The sequence below is a fragment of the Ovis canadensis genome, chromosome 4 (genome assembly GCF_042477335.2).
Source record: "Ovis canadensis isolate MfBH-ARS-UI-01 breed Bighorn chromosome 4, ARS-UI_OviCan_v2, whole genome shotgun sequence".
Taxonomy (NCBI): Eukaryota; Metazoa; Chordata; class Mammalia; order Artiodactyla; family Bovidae; genus Ovis; species Ovis canadensis.
This window is the reverse complement of record NC_091248.1, coordinates 128,703,110-128,726,019: the sequence shown is the minus strand read 5'-3', so window position 1 is coordinate 128,726,019 and position 22,910 is coordinate 128,703,110. Positions and strand designations below refer to the sequence as shown.

The window sequence follows — 22,910 nt, the reverse complement described above, 5'->3', positions numbered from 1 at the left end:
AGGGAGTGCTGACCTGTTTGATGGGGATGGCCCGGCCGCTCCCGATGCTGTCCACCTTGCACTCGGCTGCCTTCTTCTCCCGGTCCAAGTCAGCACCCTTTCGAGACTGGAAGAGAAGAGAAGGGGCATGTCAGTGAGGGCCCGGGGTCTGCGGGGGTTCAGCTGCCCGCCTGGAATCCCCAGCTGGCACCCCACCCTCCCCGAATCCCTCCCTCCCCCTGGACAGGCCCTAGCAGCCAGGCAGGGCCGGGCTGGGTGGGCACGGCGGGACTGGGAAGGAATGGAGACCACGAGTATTCCAACGGGTGTTTATTCTTACACACGGCACCATACAGAGCAGCACAGGTCATCACTGGGCCGGGCCCGCCCCTTACAAAAGAGCGAGGACATGAGATACCGAGGGCGTGAGGAGCGCGCAGCCCGGGGGGGCCAGGGGAGGCTGGGGCCTCAGAGAAGGGAAGGGGCCCGGAGAGGAGAGGTGGACGGTGGAGGCTGCGGGCTGGCCGGGAGCAGCGCGGGCACGACCGCCGGGCGAGGGGAAAACAAAGTCCAGAAGTGAGAGCCGGCCGCGGCACAGACACGCCACACGCGGCGGCACCGTGTGCCGAGCTCAGCGGCCGCGAGGCCCGAGGGGGCACAGTGGATGCAGAGAGAGAGGAGACGGGCCGGAGGAGGCCCTGCGCCCCTGCCGGGGCTCCTGGGGCAGAGCCCGGCCCGATGCGGATCCTAGGAAATGGGGTGTGTTGGGGGGGCCAAGAGAGGGGAAGGCAAGCGCGGCGAGGAGGAGGAGGAGGAGGCGGCGGCGGCGTCCAGCAGAGCAGGAACAGCAGAGAAGTCCATGCAGGAAGGAGCAGAGGAGGGGAGGGGCGGGGAGCACCCCTGGGAGCAGCTGGGCCGCCGGCCGGGCGCTGGACGCCCCGGCCTCTGGGCCTCGTCGCTGGCCGGCGCGCCAGGCGGGGACAGGGGCCGAGCTCCCTTCTTCTCCGTGCGGCGAGAGCCTGGCGCCGTGCGTTCCGCCGGGCTGGCCGCGCGGGCTGGCGGGGCGCTCCAGCGGTTCCTAGCCTTGCCTGGGGGTGTGGGGGTTAGTTACAAAGGTTCCTGTGGGTCTCTGGAGTGGGGAGCACGGCGGCCGCTTCTCATCTGAGAGCAGTCCCAGGGCCCGGCCCCGCACGGGGGACAATGTCCAGAGGTGCTGTGTGTCACCACCTGGTCTTCTAATTTGGAAGGAGTTGGAAAGGCCTTTTTGTTGATGAAAAGTTGGAAACAGTGGCACATATCTGCAAATATCGAAAGAATAGAGATTTTTGGCAAGTTATACTCGAGCCGCGCACACAGTGGGTCAGCAGGTGGCGAGGGCAGAGAACCCGGGCGCCCGGGGAGGAGAGGCGGCTGAAGAGGAGAAGGAGGAGGAGGAGAGGCTGCAGGCCGGCGGTCCATCTCAGGGTGTGGGGGGGGGGTGCTCTGCGCTCCGGGCCCCACGTCCTTCCCCCAGCTCCTCCAGGCTGCCAGGGAGCAGGCCATGGGGGCCGTGGCCAGACCAGCAGGGAGAGCCAGGCCACTGCCCACGGACGTCTCTGCTACCAGTGCCTGCCCTCCGGGGCCTCTCCTGGGCACTGTGGCCTCTGCCCCTTGCACCCCCAGACGGAAGAGCCAGTTGTGGGGAGCGGGGTTCACATGCGGCCTGTCCCAGCCAGGCTGGCCAGCAGAGAGGCCCCCCACCCCGCAGGCACCCGAGGACCCCTGGGAGCCCAGAGAAGGGCAGGGGGCATGGGGTGTGCACCCCACCCAGGATGGGAACCAGGGCGAGGAGCGTCAAAACAAGGACATTAAGTCACGGGGGAGAGACCAGGGGGACGTCAGTGGCCCGTCCAGCAGGAAAGTCACGGGGCTGGGACGGGGGCAGGCATGGCTCTGCCAGAGGATGGCAAGAGGGGGGGACCCCCTGCCCTCTACCCTCCCCCTCCCAGTAGCGACGATGAGAAGGGGAGGTCCCGAGAGGCACCTCGAGAGACATGGGCGCGTCTGGAGGCTCCCTCAAGGACAATGGCGCAAGTGAGGTCACCATGGAAACGATGGAGAGAAAAAAAAACAAAAAAAATCAGGTCGCCACAGTGAAGATGGAGAGAATGAAAGAGGCCTGGTGGGGCGGCTGTGCCGTGGAGGACGGGTGCGGCGAGGGGCACGTGAAGGCAGCGCAGAGGAGCAGGCGGCAGGGCGCACGGAGGCGCTGAGCGAGCAGCGGAGGAAGGCGGGAGGGGAGGGACGAGGGGAGAGGAGCGGGTGGGCAGGACATCAGCGAGCGGGCACCGTAGGCACAGAGGGCAGTCACTGTAGACCCAGGTGCCCATGGGCCCCACGGCGGCCGCAGGGGGGTTAACGCACAAGCAGGCAGCCCAGGGCGCTGTGTGTCTCAGCAGGCGTGAGCAGAGATGAGAAGCTGTGAATCCAGGCAGGGTCGGGGCTGGGGGTGGCGGGTGACGCACGGCAGCAGCAGGATGCAAGGCGCGGGGCAGGGCCGCAGGGGACAGGCAGGCAGACGAGGCAGAAGCGCGCACAGCTAGGATGCAGGGACAAGGCCTGGGGAGCACTGGCTCTGTCTGAGCTGGGTTCCTGAGGGCCTGGCCGGGGCCTGACCCTGGTCGGGGGCCGGACCAACCGACCGACACTCGGAGAGCGGGATGAGGAGCGACGCAGAGAGACAGGGCGATCTCCTCGTGCGGGTCCGCCCGGGATGGCACGCCCACCTCGTCAGGCCCACGACTCCCAGGAGGGTCCTGCCAAGCCCCCTTGCTGGATAGTGTGTCTGCGGGCCAGACGCAGGCTTGGGCCCCCGAGAGGTGACAGGCAGGGCCTCAGCAGCTGGAGGCACACAGGACCCTGGGCTGGGGGTTTGCGTGGAGGAGCTGAGAGCAGAGCCTGTGGCGGGCGGCTTGGGGGTATGGGAAACCGAGGCAGGACTCGGGAGACACAGGGGCCTGGGGAAGACGTCTGGGCCTTTTGTCGGCCGATGGCAGCAGCGGGGTGGTGGGGGGGGGAAGCGCGGTGGAATGAAAAGAACGGGGGTGGGTGGGGTGCAGGCGGACTGGGAGGCCTGGACCTGCTCTGGTCCCGCCATCTACCACCTCCTGCGGCCTTGGGCCAGCCACCCAGGGCCTCGGTCCACAAGGGCAGGATCCAGGGTATCTCAAAGTTAAGAGAGCAGACGGGTCCAAAGAGCCCTCCGGCTGGCCAGGACAGCCCTAAGGGGCCGGGAGGAGGGTTTCTGTGTGGCTGTGCTGAAGGGCGGCCCTGCGGGCTCGGAGGAGGATCACAGTCTGGGTGCTGATGGGGGGTTGGTGGGGTGGGGGTGCCTGCATGGAGCCCACGGAGGGTCATAATCTGGGTGCTGGTGGGGGATGCCTGCACGGAGCTCCCTCCGGGAGCGGCGCATGTCTGTGCAGATGCAGAGAGGGCAGGTGCAGCGTCCTGGAGGCTGGGGGCTCGGCCCTGCCTGGTCGGCGGCTGGAGGGGTGGGCACGTACCGTGAAGATGTTGGAGCGCCGCTTGGACTGCTTGCGGATGGGTGTGGGGGTGGAGGAGGCAGCGATGGTCTCCACGCGCAGCTCCCGCTGGCTGATGCTGGGCGTGGAGGGGACTGAGGCCGAGTAGTCGCTGAAGGCGCTGCTGCCGCCATTCGTGGCCTGAGGACAGAGAGGGCTCTCAGGGCGGCTGAACCTGGGGGCCTGGGGCTCGCAGGGCAGAGCAGAGGAGCCGCCTGTTCCTACAGAGGCTAACCCAGGAGGTGGGCAGCAAAGGCCTGGAGGCCCGCGGGACCCCATGGTCACCGCCCTGGGCTGCCCACCCTCCACCCCCTGCCTAGGGCCCCTAGCTAAATCAGACGCAAAGGGCTGCAGTCAAGGGCAGGAGCTGGGAGAGAACAAGACTGCAGAGTCCTGGCTCACAGCTGGGCGTGACACCAGGTGACAGGTCACCCTGGATGAGCTCCCCAGGCCTGCAAGAACGGGGAGGCTTTGGGAGGCCGGGTGGGGCTCAGGGCGCCATTGGCAGGGGTGGGGGGAGGGTGAGGCTGGCTTCCAGGCTCTGTGTGTGACAGGGCGTGAGATATGGGGAGGAGGAGGGCTGGGCGGGGAGCGAACAGCAACTAAGGCTGCTAAGGCTGCTGACCGCAGGAAGCAGAGAACGGCGGGACACACACAGCGGTGTTCGCTGGTGGCTGCTCCAGGAGCCACGGGCGGCATGACCCCCGACGGATGGTCACTAAGTAGAGGACGCGCCCTGCCCCAGCAGCCTCCTCTGGTCCAAGGCCAACACCCGAGCTGCTGCCCTGCGAAGGGCACAGGGTCCCTGTGCACAGCTGACTCTGCTACAAGGCCAAGTGGCTCAGAGACGATGGAGAAGACCCGTGTACGGCTCTCCCTTTCTTACAGGGGAGCCCTGAGGTCTTTTACAGCTGTAAAGGGAGGGGATCCCTGGAAAAGCCCACCAGGCTGTCAGGATGCGGGGCGCCGGGAAGCTTTTGCAAAGACAACAGCCCTCGGCGGAAGGAGCAGCGTGGACTTGACCGCTCAGCACGCACGCCTGTGCTGACCCAAGGCTTTCCGCAGCGCGGGAGACCGAGTCCAGGAACACAGTTACAGAAGCTCTGGGCCGAATGTCAAGGGCCCAGAACTGACCAGGCAGTAGGCCTGGGAAGCAGGCAGGTGTCCAGGGGGTAATCTGGGAGGGACACGGCAGGACCCAGCTCAGGCACCCCGCCCTCGCAATGGACTCCACGCAGCACAAAGGCCATCAGCCCTTGTGGGTTAAGTGCTGCCCTTCTAAATGCAAACACGGGGTCAGGGGCCGGCAGGTGAGGAGGGGGCGCCTCCAGGGACTCCTCTGGAGGTGGGTACTGAGCCCGCACTAACCCTGGCTGACCAGAGCAAATGCTTAGGTGGCGGCGGCTGCAGGTTAAGAAGTGTGGAGCAGCGAGGGGAGCTGGGAGCGGGAGGGCAGGGACTGCGGGGCACAGGTGGGGGGCCAGGCCAGGGCAGGTGTGCAGGCTGAGGGGACCCGAGCCAGTGCTTTCAAACCATCCGCAAGGCGGGAGACCAGACGCGGCAGGGACAGGCAGGCAGACAGACAGAATGGAGAGGCAGGGCCGAGGTGGGGTGGGATGGGCGTGCGGTGGGGGGAGCGCGGGGAGCAGGCCGCACCTGGTTGATGTGTACGGCCGGGATGGAGGCGGCGGACACGGCTGAGTGGCTGGGGGAGTTGGGCAGTGACTTGCAGGGCCCGATGGCCAGCTGCTGCTTCTTCCGCAAGGCCACTACCTTCTGGGCCACTGCAGGGGACAGCAGAGTCAATGACCCCTCTGGGAGGTGGGGGAAACCCCACTTAGAGCCGACTGCCCCCTCCGCAGAGCCTGCCTGACCCCCCGGGGCAGCGCCCGGCGCCCGCCGAGTTACCGTCCTGGAAGACGCGCTCCACGTTGAGCCCGTAGGTGGCACACGTCTCGTAGTAGGTGCATCGCTTCAAGTCTGTGGACAGCTTGCGGGCCCGGCTGTCATCGATGACCCGCGGGTTCGCGGCACTGATGGCGTCTGTCAGAGACGGAGGTGAGGAATCGGGGGCTGACTCAGCCGGCTGACGCTGCGCCGTGTGGTCAGAGGGTGGGGTGGGCCGAGAGCCCGGGTGGTGGATGCCACAGAGCACGAGAATATGGGGGTCTGGGCCTCGTTCCAGCTCTGCCACCGACTCACTGAGTGGAAATGAGCCACCCCCCTGTGTTCATCTCAAAGAGTGCAGCAGGACACAGCCATCACAAGGATGGCAGGGTCACAGCCGGAGGGGCAACCCAGCATGTAGGGGGCAGAGAGAAGGCGCCTGCTCGGGGTGGGGGTGTGTGGGTGGCCCATTGGAAGGGCTGGATCAGCGCCAGGAGGGCAGAGGGGGTAGGGGCCAGGCTTTCTCACGCCGGCCCACGGGGACCCACAGCCGCCGCGCGGCCCCAGTGAGCAGGCCCGCTCACCCTGTGTGCCCACCAGCACCATGGGCACCTCGCTGGTGTTGCGGAAGCTGCAGAGGCGCAGGAAGTAGTTGTACACCGTCTGGAAGCTGATCTCATCCTCCAGGCTGAACACAAACACCACTGCGTCCACCCAGGCAGCAAACTGGGGGGGGGGGGTGCGGAGCAGAATTACCACCCTCACCTGGGCATGGGTGAACTTCGCCACCCCCATCCCACCCACCGCCGCCCCACACACGATCTTGCTGGGGTCCCAGCTGGGAACCTCGAAAAATGGGGGCGCCACGCACGGGCCAGGGCTACCTGGAGCTCGGGGGGGCCTCCTTCATCTCGGATCAGTAGCAGGTAACTCTGGCCATCCACCACAATCTCCTTCTTAAACCGACCCCCTAGGACAGAGTGCGCGGTCAGGCCCCAAGCCGCAAGAGTGAGCCCACGACGGGGGTTGGAGGGGTGGCCACACAGAGAAGGGACCCACAGCTTCCAACAGAGAAGACGGGAGGATGGAGAGAGACACGGGGCTGCAGCCCCCTGAACAAACAGCGGGAGACAGGGACGGGCCGGCCCGTTAACGCTCACCTTCAGGGGACTCCTCCTGGACATAGGTCCCCGTCAGATAGCGGTGCACCAGGGCCGACTTCCCACTAGACAGGTTCCCTACAATGCCCTGCGGGAGAGGAAGGAGCAGTGGTCAGAGGGCTGGACAGACAGATGGCACAGCAGGACAGGCAGGACAGGCTGATCCAGTTGGGAGGAGATGGCCCAGCGCTGAGGATGGAAAAGGCAAGAGAAACCGGGAAGAGACGGGGGCACGGGGCAAGTCCGAGCCTAGAGACAGAGGGGACTGGAAGCTGGGGTGGTCGGGGAGAGTCACGCCGGCCCACCACTCTAGCCCGCACCCCCAGCCCAGGGCTGCCTGTGCCTCCCACTCACTCACCACTTTAAGCTCCGGCACTGAGCGGCTCAGGGTCCACTCCTGGCTGTTCACAAAGGAGTCTGCAGGAGAGAAGGCCACCCGTCAGGGCTGGGATGGCACAGGCCCCTTTGCTATCCAGCACCAGCTGCCTCTGTGACCTGGCACCTTTGCGAGGCCATAGCCAGAAAACACCCTCACGCCCTAGTTTCCTGTGCACACTCAAGTCACTTCGGTCATGTCTGACGCTCTGCGAGCCCGCCAGGCTCCTCTGTCCGTGGGGATTCTCCAGGCAAGAATTCTGGAGTGGGTGGCCATGCCCTCCTCCAGGGGAATCTTCCCCACCCAGGGATTGAACCTGTGTCTCTTACATCTCCTGCACTGGCAGACGGGTGCTTTACCACTAGCGCTGCCTGGAAGCCCTTAGCTCCCTAAATGAAGTCGCTCAGTCGTGTCTGACTCTGTGACCCCATGGACTATAGCCTACCAGGCTTCTCAGTCCATGGGATTTTCCAGGCAAGAGAACTGGAGTGGGTTGCTATTTCCTTCTCCAGGGGATCTTCCCTAGAGAGCAGCAAGAATGCTCTCTGATAATAGAACAGCGGGGTGACAGTTCTCTGGCCTGGACAGACCGGATCCCTCTTCTTTCCACTCCAGCAGAGTGGGTAGCTACTACCTTGAGTCACGCCCTACTCCGCGCCCCCGCCTGGTGAGAGGCTGCTCCATGGGTCTCCGCCAGACCCAAGCTGGGCTGGGGGCCCGCCTCTGCAGCCAGTAGGAACAGCTCACCCTCGCAGGGTGGGGCCACCCACTACATTCCTGGTGAGCAAAGAGGGCGGAGCCCTTCACCTGGCCCTGTTTGGTGAGAGGCCGGTCCAACAGGGAGCTGTCTGCCCCTCCCAGCCGGCCCTCCTCCCCAGGCTCCTCCTTGGCAGGAGCCAGCCATCCTTTCTTTCCCTGAGATCCGCCTCCAGCGCTCCTCCTCTCAAGTCCATCCCCAGCTCCTGCCTCACCCCGGCGCTACCCAGAGCCCCTGCCAGGGCCAGCCCCTCTCCTTGAGCCTCTAGGTTGGCACAGACATCCTGGGGCCAGCTCCAGACAGCTCCGAAGGGACCAGGCTCTTGGGGGCAGGGTTCACGCCCCCTCCCCAGGCTGCCTCCAAGAGTAGTTACAACGCGCGGGTCCAGTCCCTAAACTCATCTGCAAAGGCAGCTTAAAGGCTCACCTGGGAGCTAGAGCTGCTGCTGATCTAGTCCTCCCCGCCCTCCAGAGCCGGCCCGGGCTCCGAGTGTCTCATCCGTCCCGGGGCCCCTTCCTGGGTCTCCAAAAGTGAGAAAGGGGCCCTTCCGTTCCGCTCTCATTCCACTTCGTTAGGGCCACGGGAGGGAAGCCCTCCCGGGACCCACCTGGAAGCCCACCTTTGCCACAGCCACCGTCTCCAGACCCAACAGCGACCCCAGATCTTGCCGGGCGCTGATCCACTTGGTCCAGCCCCGTCTGGCGGACCCCCCCGCCCCCCCCCGCCCGCCTTCACGGCACGCCCACCTCTCCTGGTAGGTGTCTGGTTTGTTTCACAACCGCCCTCAAGCCCGGATTCCAACGGGAGAGGACACCCAGGCCCGGGCGCTCCCCCTTACCGCTCGGCGCGCCCAGGAGTCTGGGGGCCGCGGCCGCCCGGCGGCTCCAAAGCGGCTCAGACGGCGCGGGCGCGGACGCGGGCTCCCTCCGGCGGAAGCGGCTGGTGAGCAGCCTCCAGAGGCCGGCGGCAGTGCGGGGGCGGCCGGCCTCGGGCGCGGCGCGCGGGGCCTCGGTGCCCAGCAGCAGGTCGCGGCGGCTGGGGAAGGCGCCCAGGGAGCTGGCGTCGCCGTCGCTGCGGGTGCGCGCGCGGGGCAGCAGCCCGGACTCAGCGCGCCGGATCTCCTGGCCGCGGCGCAGGCGAAAACTGAAGCTCTTCCTCAGCGCCGACAGGCCGCGCCGGGGGCTCGGGGCGCTGCGCCCGCCGCCGCCGCGCAGCACCTGCCAGCGCTGGCTGCTCCAGAGCGAGGCGCCCCGCAGGAAGCCGGAGCTGCCCGCGCGGCCCAGCCCCGCGCCCGCGCCCGCGCCCTCGGCCTCGCCCGCCAGCTCCAGGCGGTTCACCTCCAGGAACGTCATGCTGGTGGGCCGCGGTGCCTGGGCGCCCCGGGGCCGGCTGCGGCGAGCCGGCGCGGGGCTGGACGCGGGGCTCGGCGCGGGACTGGGTGCGGGCCCAGGAGCCGACGCGCGGCCGTCGGGGGTGCCGCGGCGGCCAAGGCGCGGGCGCAGGAGTCCGAGCAGCAGGCTGCGGGCGCCGGCGGGGGGCGGCGGCGGCCCCGGGCCGCTAGAGCACACGCTCCGCGGCCGCGCCGGCTGCTCGCGCGCAGCGCACAGGGCGGCCTGCAGGGCGGAGGCGGCGCGGTCGGCCGGGGCGCCGTGCAGGTCCAGCGAGTCGCAGACGCTGAGGGCGCGGCGGCAGGCGGCGGGCCGCTCCCGGCTGCAGCTGTCCGCCGGCAGCCAGCCCCGCTCCATGCTCAGGGCCCGCGGACGAGGGCCAGGCCCATGGCGAGGGGCGCGGGGCTGGGCCCGGGCCGGGGCCGCGGCCGGGGCGCACGGACCTCCGGCCTCTGGGCACCTGGTGTCGGCCGACTGAGTCCCTCAACGCCTCCACCTCGCAAGCCGGCAAGCCCAGACCTGGAGAGGCCGGGAGCCAGCCCAGCACCGAGAGAGGCGGCAAGCCTGGCCTGGAACACCCGGGAACGGCGGCGGCGGGGGCCCCCGAGCCCTCAGAAAACAGGAAATTCCAGCCCAGGGCTCCTCCTCAGTTGGGGCAGGTAGGAGAGGAGCTGTCATTAAGAGCAGGCCAAATAAATAACAGTCCTGGGCACAGCATGCGCTGGGCTCGGTTTTGGAGAGAAGCGGACCATTCGCTCTTTTCTCCAGGGAAGAACCAGAAGATGATCCACCAGGGTGGAAGCTGGTAAAAGCCTAAATTATGAGTCAGGAGTTACACTGAGGGCTTCTTATCTGGAAAACACGGAGCCTGAACGAGGTGATCCTGTCTTGGCTCTTGGCTCAGTCTGGGGTTGGGAAACTTGCGAATCCGAGTTGCTGGTTGTTTCAGTCAGCTCTTCTGTTAATGACTGAGGCTATCTTCTTCCTCGAAGACTATAAAATCACCTGGACTAGGATAAGTGCTGTCCTGCCCAAGGGTGGCAGAAAATCAGAAGATAACCTTGGGACCTGAACTGGATCGTGCCGGACGAGTGACTCACTTCTGAGCCCCTCAAGTGTCCTGGCTCCTCCAGCTCTTTGGCCCCCCTCCTCCTGTCCAGAGGCTGTGCAGAGGTGAAGCTGCAGACTGCAGACCTCGTGGGAGGCTGACTCCAAGCACCTATGCCCTTCGTGGGCTGTCCCAGGCACTCGTTAAATGCAGGGCTTCCTCCAGGACGGGGCAGAGGGCAGGGTCGCTGCGCTGTGCTCTCCACTAACCATTTAAGTGTCAGTCCTCTCCGGGGTCCTGGAGATGGGCCAGTTTAGCATAATCCACAAGGACCACAAGCAGATCAGGACAAACCAGTTTAGGCAGTGGCAAGGTTGAGGGGGCTCGCGTTTCCCTCTGAAGACATAATACTCCCAGGCCTGCTCCAGGCCCAGTCCAACCCAACTCCCAACATATCTGTCCCTCTCAGCTTTAGAATTCCACGGTCCTGGTCAGAAGCAAAGTACAAGATAAAAGTGGCACATTCCAGAGGGGGCTGGGGTGGGGGAATGCCTGAGGAAGGCAGGGCCTCCATCCTGGGTGCTCCTGCGGAACCTCGAGCTGGAAACTTCTAAGTCCTGGGCTGGATCTCCGGGGCCCTGGGGGGTGATTCTGTATTTTCCTGGGACTGGTTATTAATGGTGATGAGGATGGCGCCTTCCTCTCTAGGGTACATTTCCCCAGGATCCTTCAGGCATCGAGACAAGAACACAACTCAGGAATCCTGACTCACGTTCCCAAGTTTAAGCCTCACACACCAAACTTCCCTATCTTTGTTCATATCAGTCTGTCTGCCCTTTCTCACGCACACATATGGGATGACTCCTCCCCCACAGAATAAGGCGGCTCATTCCAAACCCTCTTCCCGAGCCAATGAAAATGCATGCACAGGACAGCAACTATCAGAGGCAAATGGGCACTAAATGGGGACGGGGACAAGGTGCCCAACAGGGGGGTGAGCTGCTTTAGAACCCAACTGGCTACCCTCAGGCAGAGAGGAGCAGGACAGAACAGGAGAGTAAAAGGCCTGCACTTACAGACACACACACACACACATATACCCAGGGACACACACAGAGACACATATACACAGACACACATAGACACGCACACACACAGACACATATACACAGAGACATAGACACCCACACAGAGACACACAGACATGCACATGCACGCAGACACACGCAGGCGCACGCGCGCGCACACACACACACACACACACACACACACACACAAGCTCCAGGAAGGCAGGCAGCCATGCCCAGGCCAGAAGGTGAAAGAATACCTTCCGTTCTCAGAGGGCACACCGGCGCTGGGCTCCCACTGCACCTGCAGAACTGGTCCAGGCAAAATGCTGAGCCTGGGGCCCCCCTGCTGGCTCAGTGGTAAAGAATCCACCTGCCAGCGCGGGAGACACGGGTTCCATCCCTAACCCGGGAAGATCCCACATGCCTTGGAGCAACTAAGCCAGTGTGCCACAGCTACTGAGCCTGTGCTCCAGCTCCCGAAACCAGTGCGCCCTTGAGCCTGTCCTCTGCAACGAGAGAGGCCCACACATCCCAGCCAGAGAGGAGCCCCGCTCCCCGCGAGTAGAGAAAAGCCGGCACAGCAATGAAGCCTCAGCAGAGCCATGAAGAACTAAACCTGGCACAGCTTCCTCTTCCTGGTCTGGCTGACTCCTTCCTGCTTCTTCTTCCCAGAAACCCTTCCTGACTCGGGGAGACTAGACAGAGAAGGGCACCGGCCTGCACATAAACAGCTCAGACAAAGACCCTGGAAAGGAGATCGGGGCAGGCGCACACCTCTCCTTCTCGTTGGCATTAGCCACCGCCACCGCCCCTGGTCATGGACAGGGTCTCTGTGTTCTGTCTCACAAGACTCGACTCCAAAGAGAAGCAGTCAACAGCTCACTCAACACAACCCAAAAGAAAGTAGGGCAGTCCTGAAAAGCTCTAGGCTAGGGCCACACCAACCAAGTGGAAACCCCATAAAGCTGGCTCTCGTGTCAGTTCTCTGGTGCTTAACGTCATCAGAAATGCCAGGCTAAAGCTGTTGCACAGAGACCCCACGGAAGGTTCTGGGGGAACTGAAGACTCAGTCTCTTTAATTCCTGGGCATGGTCCTGGATGAGAACGGACAGGGGTCCCTGGAGGCTGAGCAATGAGCAGCCCAGAGCAAAGGCAGGTCAGAAGGAGAAGAGCCGATTCTAGGGCTGGGTGTGCTGGACTAGGTATCGGGACCTGAGAGAAGAGGGCGCCTGCGAGTGTGGCTGTGGCCTGGGGGCGGTGGAGACAATCAAACCCAGGATGTCTCGGGAGAAATAGAAAGCCCTCTGCCAAAGGCATGCTGTGCAGAGGGGCAGTGCCATGGTGGGAGGAAGAAGGGCGGCCTCGGGCCCGGGAATCCCATGGAACCTTGTACCTAGTCCCTCTCAAATATTTGCTGGATGATCCACTGATAAGTGTGGAGGCGCGCCCAGCTGAGGCCACTGAGCCAAGGAGCCTGGGGAGGTCCTTCTCGGGGCCCAGCAAGGGCGAGCTTCTTGCTGACAGCCGTCTGGGGTCTTCTTGACCACAAGGTGGCAGCAAAACATCTTCCTGCAGCCCAGGGGGCTGCCAGCTGTGCTGCCCGGGAAGGAGTGGGGACCCGGGCAGTGGCCGGCCACGCGGGTCCATCGAGACCCTTGACCGCTGAGCCGAGGGAGGCGAACAGGGCCACACGGGTGGCGCGTGGTGATTCTCTGAATGAATCAATGAGTCAGTGAAGGCATGAAGAACATTCGTCTTAGCTGCTGAGCATAAACTGCATGCCCTGGCTTTTGCTCCCCTTGTGGGGAGGACGGCAGGCTGACGAAAGTGGTCCCTGGCTGGGACAGTTTGTTGAGATAAATCGCAGTTGAGATCAGATCCAAAGTGGAGATGGACAGGGGTGTGATGGCAAGACACGTACTCCAGAGCCAAGAAAACTTGGGTGCAAATTCAGCCTCTGGCAGCTACTGGCTCCACGTCTGTCTAGTCCCCTGAACGTCAGTGGGTCTCGGCGTTTTTAGTCTGTAAACCGGGGATAATCCCCCTTCCAGCTGAAGTTGCTATGCAGTGATGTTTATGGAGGGTCTGGAGCCGAGTTGGCACGCAGCAGGCGACCAGTATAGCTGGACACCTCAGCAATTCCCCATTAGCTCGGGCCTGTGGACTGAGCTGAGGCCCCAAGCCCCAGGCCATGCTTGTACACACAGGTGCCCTCTTCTCTCTGGTCCTGGGAGCCAGTTCCCCATCAGCTCAGGCCTGGTCCCTCCATCTCTTCCCCAAGAGACCACAGAGGCTCTTCTGGATCATGTCTTTCTCTGAAAGTCTGATGAAAGCTGTCATGGACTGAACTGGGTTCCCCATAGATCTGTATTTTGAAGTTCTAGCCCCTGGTACTTGACAGTGTGACCTTATTGGGAAATAGGATGGTTGCAAAAGGGATTAGCTGAGATGAGGTCCCCCTGGATTCGGGTGGGCCCCACTCCCTATGACTGGTGTCCTGATAAAAAGGGGAAATTTGGACACAGAGAGCTATGCACAGAGGGAGTATAACGTGAAGAGACATGAGGAGAAGACGGCCATCTACAAGCCAAGGGTCCGCCTTAGCACTTCAGCTGTTAGTCACTCAGTCACGTGTCGAACTCTTTGCAACCCTCCATGGACTGTTAGCCCCGCCAGGCTCCTCTTGTCCATGGGATTCTCCAGGCAAGAATACTGGAGTGGGTAGCCACTCCCTTCTCCAGGGGAGCTTCCCGACCCAGAGATCGAACCTGGGTCTCCTGCGTGGCAGGCAGATTCTTTACGGAGAACTTTAAGAGGGATGTAAAAAACATACAGGTGCTATAGATTCCAGGGGCCCAGCACAGAGAAAGGAGCCCCTTCCCAGACCCTCCCCCCTCAGGGAATTCTGCCCCAGCTGCTAAGTCCCGGAGTCAGAGAGCTCCCCAGGGACTGCGTCCCCTCCCCCATGGAAAGCAGTGAGGATCGAAGACCGCCTGGAAACAGGCTTTCTGGCAGCAAGCCAGCTACTGGCTAGCAGTTTTTTCATTTTTCTTTCTGTCCACCAAGTCTGAGCAAGGCTCAGTCCCCTCTGAACGGCCCCTACCAGCCTCCTAGTTCAGTTCAGCCGCTCAGGTGTGTCCGACTCTTTGCGACCCCATGGACTGCAGCACGCCAGGCCTCCCTGTCCACCACCAACTCCCAGAGTTTACTCAAACTCATGTCCATTGAGTCTGTGATGCCATCCAACCATCTCATCCGCTGTTGTCCCCTTCTCCTCCTGCCTTCAGTCTTCCCCAGCATCAGGGTCTTTTCCAAGGAGTCAGTTCTTCGCATCAGGTGGCCAAAGTATTGGAGCTTCAGCTTCAGCATTAGTCCTTCCAATGAATATTCAGGACTGATTTCCTTTAGAGTGGAGTGGCTGGATCTCCTTGCTGTCTAGGGGACTCCCAAAAGTCTTCTCCAACATCACGGTTCAAAAGCATCAATTCTTCGGCGCCCAGCTTTCTTTATAGTCTGACTCTCACATTCATACATGACTCCTGGAAAAACCGGCCTCCTAATCTCACCCTAAAACCCTGAGGGAGGCCAGACAGACAAGACATAGCTCCCTGCTGAGAGGCATCACCACTAAGGACCATGTGTTCCGCCGAGAAAATTCCGCCTTTCAACAGCTTTCCCCCAAAGAGGACAGGAACACCGTGTGCACCTCCAAATCCCTCAGAATCCTCCGACGACCCTGAAGGTGGGGTGAGCCTCGCTGTGGTGGGTTGAGGGGACTCTGGCCTCAGAAGGTCAAACTGCATGCCCCGTTGAGGCACTCAGCCTTTTCATCCCAGTTTAGACACGTGTCCTGCATTTTATCTGTCTTTAAAGGTTGTTCTCTTCCTTCAGAACTGAACAACGGTCCAGCCGAATCCCATGAGCTAAAAATCTGCCTCTTCCAGTCCAACAGGTTTCGAAAATGCATTCAGTCTGTAGCTCCTCAGTCCTTTATCAGCAGCATCAACATGCTCATAAGTCTGCTTTCAACTTTTTTTAACAGAAGTAAAATATTTTAATAAAGGGGAGACGCAATACAGTATTCAAATACTTGTACCCTTTTTGCTGCAAGACAGAGGAGTGCTCCTCAACCTGGGAACTCCAGTACAGATGTATAAGTTCAGGGTCTCAAGGAAAGGGGGGCTGAGGATCCCTGCACACTATTAAGGATAAAGACTTGGGTAGTTTGAGAGTCTAATGGACCAAAGTTGAAAAGCATCTGAATTCCAGGTGAGGGAGGGAAGGAATGGGAATTTGGGATTAGAGGATGCAAACTATCATATGTAGAGAATGGATAAACAGCGAGGGAACAGCACGGGGAATTATATTCAAAGTGTGTGTGCTCAGTGGCTCAGCCGTGTCCAACTCCTTGCAACCCCATGGACTACTGCCTGCCAGGCTCCTCTGTCCGTGGGGATTCTCCAGGCAAGAATATCGGAGTGGGTAGCCATTTCCTCCTCCAGAGGAAGATCAATATCAATGCAATATCCTGTACTAGACTGTAATGTAAAAAAATATGAAAAAGATTATATGTGCGTAACTGAATCACCTTGCTATTCACCAGAAATGCAACATCGTAACTCAACTATGTCAATAAAATAAAGCTGTAAGTAAATAAAAGCATCTGAATTCCCATTACAGAGGATACAAAAGCAGGGCCTACGCTGCAACACCTTGTCCCCACCACCCTGCAAGGGTTCCACTGTCCAGCCCCAAGTAGCCGGTTCAAGTGCACACTTTCTGCTCAGCACCAGCAAGCGCTCCCAGTCCCACCAGCCCGCTTATATCACAGAGCAACTGGGAGTGGCAATCAGAGCCTTGGCACCTGGCAGTTGGTTTTCAGGCTTTCTTCTTTTTTTTTTAAAGTAAAAGGGTTTTATCTGCAGAGGAGTGGGACTCTAGTAGAATAAGCCAAACCCTATGTCTGACTCCTCTGGCTCCTCCTTCTAGTCTTTTTTGCAGATCCTGGGGCAGTGGAGACAGCCACGGTCCCTGGCCAGCGGGTGCTCTGGCCAGCTTGCCGACACCCTGGGCCATGATGTCTGGGACGTTCTTTCTTTTCAGCTCACGGATGACCTTGTGGAGCTGGTCGTTGTCTACTGAGATGCCTGCACTGCCCAGGATCTTCTCGCATCCCTGGAGCTGGGGTGGGGAAGGCATCACACCTGAGGGCACCAGGCAGGTAGGAGGTGACGAGGCGCATCTCCACGGCGGCTGAGAGGCCTGGCCTGTGCACGCTCAGTGGCATCGGAGACCTCGCTTCCTTCTTAATTCTACCCTGTCTTCAGCTGGCAACTCCCTGCCTAGCCAGGCAATCAGCTACGAGGCCTGGGTCCCCGGGCCACAGCATCACCATGAAACAGCACGAGGGAACCCTGGTGACTGCATGGGGCTCACAGGAGGCCAACTCCAAGGGAGCTTTAGAGACTGCCTGGCCGACTGCAGCCTCCCCATGTGGCCATCGGCTGAGAGATGAGAAGCGCGTGGGGGTCAAGGTCACAGGCAGACCCGCCCTGCTTTGTGAACTCACGCCACAGGCAGAGCCCACCAGGAGCCCCCGATGGACCCCCTCCCTCTCCTTGGTCTGCCATTAGCCACAGCCGGATGACACACAGGGCAGAGGGGGAGGGGTCCCTGCAAACCATCTTCTCAAACGTCCGTCCTGAGCCTGGAGACCCCACGAGGGCAGGTCCCTTCCACCTCTCCTCTGGGCACCCTCAACCGCGCTCCCCTGCATGCCTGCCTCACCAGGCCTACCACTTCCCTGAAGCCTGGGGCCTCGGATCTCAGCCACCAGCTGCTGCTGCTGCTAAGTCACTTCAGTTGTGACCGACTCTGTGTGACCCCATAGATGGCAGCCCACCAGGCTCCGCCGCCCTGGGACCCTACCCCGCCCCCAGCACAGATTGGCCGGGCAGCGGTGGGGGAGGGGGAGCCCACTGGCCATGGAGTCTGCCTTTGTGGAGCTGCAGTCAAGCTGCAGGGGGCGCTGTGCTAGGTCCTGAGAGATGCCATTTGCAACAAGGCTCCTTGGATTTAAAGGACAGACAGGAGATCGACAGATTCATGACATAAAAATGAAGTCCTAAATGGTAAAAAAAATTGTTTTTAAAAAAAAAAAACCCTAAGAGAAGATACAGCTAAAGAGAAATCAACCCCTGGATAAAAATGTGACTCTGCTGTGCTTAGTCGCTCAGTGGTGTCGGACTCTGGGATCCCATGAACTGCAGCATCCCCGCACCGCTCCCCCCAGCCCCCGCCCTTGCTCCTCTGCCCATGGGATTCTCCAGGCAAGAACACTGGAGTTGGTTGCCACTTCCTTCTCCAGGGGATCTTTCCATCCCAGGGACTGAACTCACATCTCTTGTGTCTCCTGCATTGGCAGATGGATTCTTTACCATTGAGCCATGTGGGAAACCCCCAAAGGGGGAAATCAACACCTGGATAAAAAATGTGACTATGCTAATGGGTTAACATCACACCAACATGCAAAGCATACAGACGTCACTTAAAAAAAACACACACACATAAAATCTTAACAAAGTAAAGCAAGTACAAATGGGCAATTCACATGGAAATTGCTCACTCTCAGTTAGGACTTAAAGAAATAGAAATTAAAAATGAAGTTCCACTTCTCACCTACCAAACCCTTAACAGGCATGACTTTTGTGTCCATGAGGCCCATGCTGGCAAGCGTGTGAGCCCCCTTCCCCAGAAGCTCAGCCCTCTGCCCCTCACACTGAAAGCCACAGGGGCTCCAACAGAGACCCTCTGATGTGGACACAAAGTTTGAGGCCCAAAGAAGTCCAGCACTTCTGAAACAGTGATATGAACCAGAGTGTCCACCAACATGGAAGTGAGGGCTTCAGCAACTGTGTCTGCAGACGGTGGGACATCGCACAACCATTTAAAATAGCATCTGGGGACTTCCCTGGTGGTCCAGTGGTTTAGACTCAGTGCTTGGGGTTTGGGTTTGATCCCTAGCCAGAGAACTAATACCCCACATGCCAGGTGGCATGGCCAGAAAATAAATAAATAAATAATTAAATAATGTCTGCAGAGACTTTTACTTAGTAAAGCAGCAACCCTTATGATCTTTTTTTTTTTTTTTTAAGATACAAAATTGTATGTAACACAGAAAGTGAAAAGAAAGTGAAAGTCGCTCAGTTGTGTCCGACTCTTTGCGACCCCATGGACTATACAGTCCATGGAATTCTCCAGGCCAGAATACTGGAGTGGGTAGCCTTTCCCTTCTCCAGGGGATCTTCCCAACCCAGGGATCAAACCCAGGTCTCCCGCATTGCAGATGGATTCTTTACTAGCGAGTCGCCAGGGAACATGGACCCATCTTAAAAAACAGAGGGAAAAATGAACACGTCAAAATGATGACAGAGGCCGACTCTGGCAGTTAGACCCTGCAGTGATTTTTTTTTTTTTTCTGTTTCTATTTGTCTGTGAAATGTGTGTTTCACCCTGTTTCCTAAAATGCCTGTAGAGAATACACTACTTTTGTACAAAGAAAATGAAACAGAGGAAATGGAAGACTGTTCCAGCTGGGGATGAGGGCTGGATGAGGGATGAGGGCTGGGTGAGGGATGAGGGCTGGGTGAGGGAAGAAATACCTGGTGAGTGAGAAAGACAGGGGGTGAGGGAGTGGTTGTTGCACTCTCCTGTCTGAACCCTTGGCCCCGAAGGCCCCAAGTCCCCCAACATGCAGCTCTGGGTCACTGCACAGCCTGAGCAGGGCTCCCAAGAGCTTTCCAACCCAGGTCTGTGGGACCTGAAAGAAGAAAGCTGGCTGGGGCTAGTCAAATAAATGTGCACTCTGCCAACCTTTTTAGAATTTTATTTGGGGGTATAAAAGCGCATTCCTGGGGCTTCCCTGGTGGTCCAGTAGTTGAGAATCCACCTTCCAATGCAGGGGACACGGGTTCGATCCCTGGTCCGGGAAGATCCCACATGCTGCAGAGCAATAAGCTGCAACTACTGAGCCTGCGCTCTAGAGCCCGTGCTCTGCAACGAGAGAAGTCACGGCAACCTGGAGCCCACACACCACTAGAGAAAGCCCATGCAGCAATGAAGACACCGTGCAAAGAAATAAAGGAAGAAAAAAATTTTAATATCATCTGTTTTAAAAAAGCACATTCACAACATGCTCAGAAAGCTGCCCTTGGTCCTCTGCCCCCTTCTCTTTCCTTCACGTGGAAGCCTCCAGAATGAGTGTCCCCTCCCCCTACCAGAACCCCAAGGCTAGGACCTGGACTTAGCACTTCACCACGACGCCCAGCCTGGGCAGCTGGACCAGCTGCTCATGCAATGGGCTGGCAACCATCCCCAGCCCATGGGCATGGGCCTCACTCATGCTTAAAGCCTACTGAGGACCTTCAGGTTGCTTCCTTTTTTTAAAATGTCTACAAGCAAGGCTGTAACCAACACGTGTACCTATGTATGTTGTTTCATAGGTTACATGCCCCAAAGTAGAAGAGTTGAGTTCAAAGAAAAATACGAATTTTTCATGTCCATGGATGATGCCTGATGACTCTTCCAAACAGGAGGCAGCAATCCGCTCCCCACCCCGCCACCGACCAGTCCCCCACCAGCAACACACTACCACTCTGACCGGCATCAGAAGTCATCAGCTCAGCTTCCACTTCTAAAGGGGGAACCCAGTACCTTGCTCTTCAGATCTGCGTTCCCCTGCTTACTTTGAGGCTAACTGCCTTTTCATGGTCACCAACAATCTGCATTTCCTCTTCTCTGAACTGTCCACCTGGTTCTATTCTTTGTCTAATTGTCTTTGGGGTTTAAAAATTCTTTCCTTAACAATTTAGAGGAGGAAATTCCTTGGAGGTCCGGTGGTCAGGACCCTGTGCTTTCACTGCCAAGGGCCCCAGGTTCAATCCCTGGCTGGGAACTAAGATCCCTCAACCCACCAGTGCAACCAAAAAAAGAAATTAGAGGAATTCTTTGTGTAACAAGCATCTTAACCATTTATCTGGCATATGTTCATGGCAAGCGAATTCTCTTACTGTAGTCTACAAAAATGTAATTAAATCTGTTAATTTTGTAATTGATTATAACATCTGAACGACAACAAATATCCACAAGACAAGAGCGATACTAAAAACAACCAAGGGCTTTTACTGACAGAAGAATACAAGCTAAGACTTGCAGAAGGCAAGTCCAGATGAGAAAAATCACCACATGGCAACCCCAACAGGACAGATTCAGGTCACTGATGCACTGAAAACCACTGAGTGAGAGCTGTTGGGAGCAGTTTATTTCCCAGGTGCAGAAGTCTCACCCCACAGACTGAATTACAAAGGGGGAAGCAAAGGGTCTTCAGGATGAGGAGATCTGGTAATTATCTCTTTAGCATCACCAAGAACAGAACCTGACATGCCACAACAGGAGGTATTCCTGTCAAAAGGGTTTAACCTAGATCTCACCTAGGCCCACCCCCGCCCCCACCCACCTCACTTCAGGTCATGGGCAGCAAGCGGAGATAAAAGAACCAAGTTAAAAAAAACCACTGGCCCCAGCATTTGAATCAGGCCATGGCCTTCTATGAGAAAACCTGCCCCAGACTCTTCAAGAGTCTGCATTATGGACAGGTAAGAATGGCCACCGGTAAAATGTCTATAATAATAAATGCTGGAGAGGGTGTGGAGAAAAGGAAGCCCCCCCTCCCCGCCCCCTCAACAACGGCTGGTGGGAATGCATGCGGCCACTACGGAAAACAGCATGGAGGTTCCCCAAAAACCAAAAATAAGGCTTGCCATAAGGTCCAGTGATCCCGCTCCTGGGAAACTGGGACAAAACTGTGGTTCTAGCAGATGCCTGCACCCCTGTGCGCACAGCAGCACTGTCAACAATAGCCCGGTCAGTGCACGCGGGGGGGTGGGCTCCGGGAGCCAGTGATGGACAGGGAGGCCTGGCGCGCAGCGGCCCACGGGGTTGCAAAGCGCCGGACACGACTGAGCGGCTGAACTGAACCGAGGCATGGAAACAACCTGAATGCCTAATGAAAGGTGAACGGACAAAGATGCGGTGCACATGACGGGACACTCGGCAGCCACAAAAAAGAATGCAGTAACACCACTGGCAGCAACACAGAGGGACCCAGAGACTGTCATGCTAAAGCAAAGTCAAGCCACACAGACAAGTATCGTATGACATCACGTACACGTGGAATCTAAACTATGACACAATCAAACATCTCTCTGAAACAGAAACAGAGAGAACAGACTCAGGACTGCCAAGGGGTGGGGGCTGGGGAGGGAGGGTTGGGAGTCTGGGACTTAGTAAACTCAAACTATTACGCAGTAAGTACAATGTTTTGTGCTTCCCTCGTGGCTCAGCTGGTAAAGATTCTGCCTGCGATGCAGAAGACCTGGGTTCAATCCCTGGGTTGGGAAGATCCCCTGGAGGAGGGAACACCAACCCACTCCAGTATCCTGGCCTGGAGAATTCCATGGACTGTATAGTCCATGGGGTCGCAAAGAGTCGGACACGACTGAGCGACTTTCACTAAACGCTACATATAAGTTTACTATATACATACGAACAAGTTCCATTCCAAGAACGCCTTCGTAAGCACAACAAATCTAGCCTAGTGAGTGAGTCAAAGTCGCTCAGTCGTGTCTGACTCTTTGCGACCCCATAAACTAGTCCATGAAATTCTCCAGGCCAGAATACTAGAATGGGTAGCCTTTCTCTTCTCCAGGGTATCTTCCCAATCCAGGGGTCGAATCCAGGTCTCCTGCATTGCAGGCAGATTCTTTACCAGCTGAGCCACCAGGGAAGCCCAAGAATACTGGAGTGGGTAGCCTATCCCTTCTCCAGCGGATCTTCCCGACCCAGGGATCGAACCGGGGTCTCCTGCATTGCAGGCAGATTCTTTACCAACTGAGCTGTCAGGGAAACCCGCTGTATAGCACAGGGAACTATATTCAGTATTCTGTAATAAACCATAATGGAAAAAGAATATGTTTAACTAAGTCATTTTGCTGTATAGTAGAAATTAACACAGGATTGTAAATCAACCATATACCTTCAGTAAACTTTTTAAAAAAGAGTCTTCGTGATAGGGAAAAGCATCACAATGGGGCCTGTGCCGTCCTGACTTGGGGAAACAAAGAGGTTATATAAGGCATTTGGGGGTTCCTTGAGGACACTGGGTTATGGATGAGCTATCCAGTGATGGTTGAAAGTCCTCGCTCATCTTCCTAGGTATGACCCTGCTGTGAAGTCATGTAGAAAGATGGTCTGTTCAAAGGAAATGCCCGCTAGAGTGCTTGGGGGAGAAGCTCCATTGTGTCCACAACTACTGACCATTACCTCCACTAAAAAAATAAAAAACGTGTGAGAGAGACAGAGGGAAAGCAAATGGGTAGATGTTAACCATGAATCATTCGAGGTAGCTATTTTCCAAAATAAAAGGCTCGGGGGGAAAAAAAATCAGTCTGTCTTTCCGTCTATGAGTTCCGGGTTTCCTGTCTGGCTTAAGAGGATCCTCTCATCCCAAGATGAGACAATAGTCTTTTGATTTCCTCCTGTATTTTTCAGAGCTTTTATCTTTTCCACGGTGCAGCAGCGCGTGACGGCTCAGAGCCCGGCATTTGAGACCGGATGTCCTAGGTCCAG

The 22,910-nt window shown here is 58.5% G+C and overlaps 1 protein-coding gene across 11 annotated transcripts in view; it reads right to left on the bottom strand.

Annotated features, from left to right (window-relative positions):
• The window catches only part of AGAP3 (ArfGAP with GTPase domain, ankyrin repeat and PH domain 3), a 56,486-nt gene that overhangs the window by 19,397 nt on the left and 14,179 nt on the right, over positions 1-22,910 (bottom strand). For 3 of the 11 annotated variants that reach the window (XM_069587153.1, XM_069587154.1, XM_069587156.1), the window contains exons 1-9: positions 8,558-9,980; positions 6,945-7,003; positions 6,587-6,674; positions 6,311-6,396; positions 6,011-6,152; positions 5,448-5,582; positions 5,196-5,323; positions 3,522-3,680; positions 14-106 (exon numbers count right to left, since the gene is read on the bottom strand). In XM_069587153.1, coding sequence (XP_069443254.1) covers positions 14-106; positions 3,522-3,680; positions 5,196-5,323; positions 5,448-5,582; positions 6,011-6,152; positions 6,311-6,396; positions 6,587-6,674; positions 6,945-7,003; positions 8,558-9,464 — 1,797 coding nt within the window. In that variant the 5' untranslated portion in view covers positions 9,465-9,980. Of the gene's footprint in view, positions 1-13; positions 107-294; positions 1,278-3,521; positions 3,681-5,195; positions 5,324-5,447; positions 5,583-6,010; positions 6,153-6,310; positions 6,397-6,586; positions 6,675-6,944; positions 7,004-8,557; positions 9,981-22,910 lie in introns of those variants that run through there. The other 8 variants (XM_069587161.1, XM_069587159.1, XM_069587158.1 and 5 more) reach the window with 5 other exon arrangements.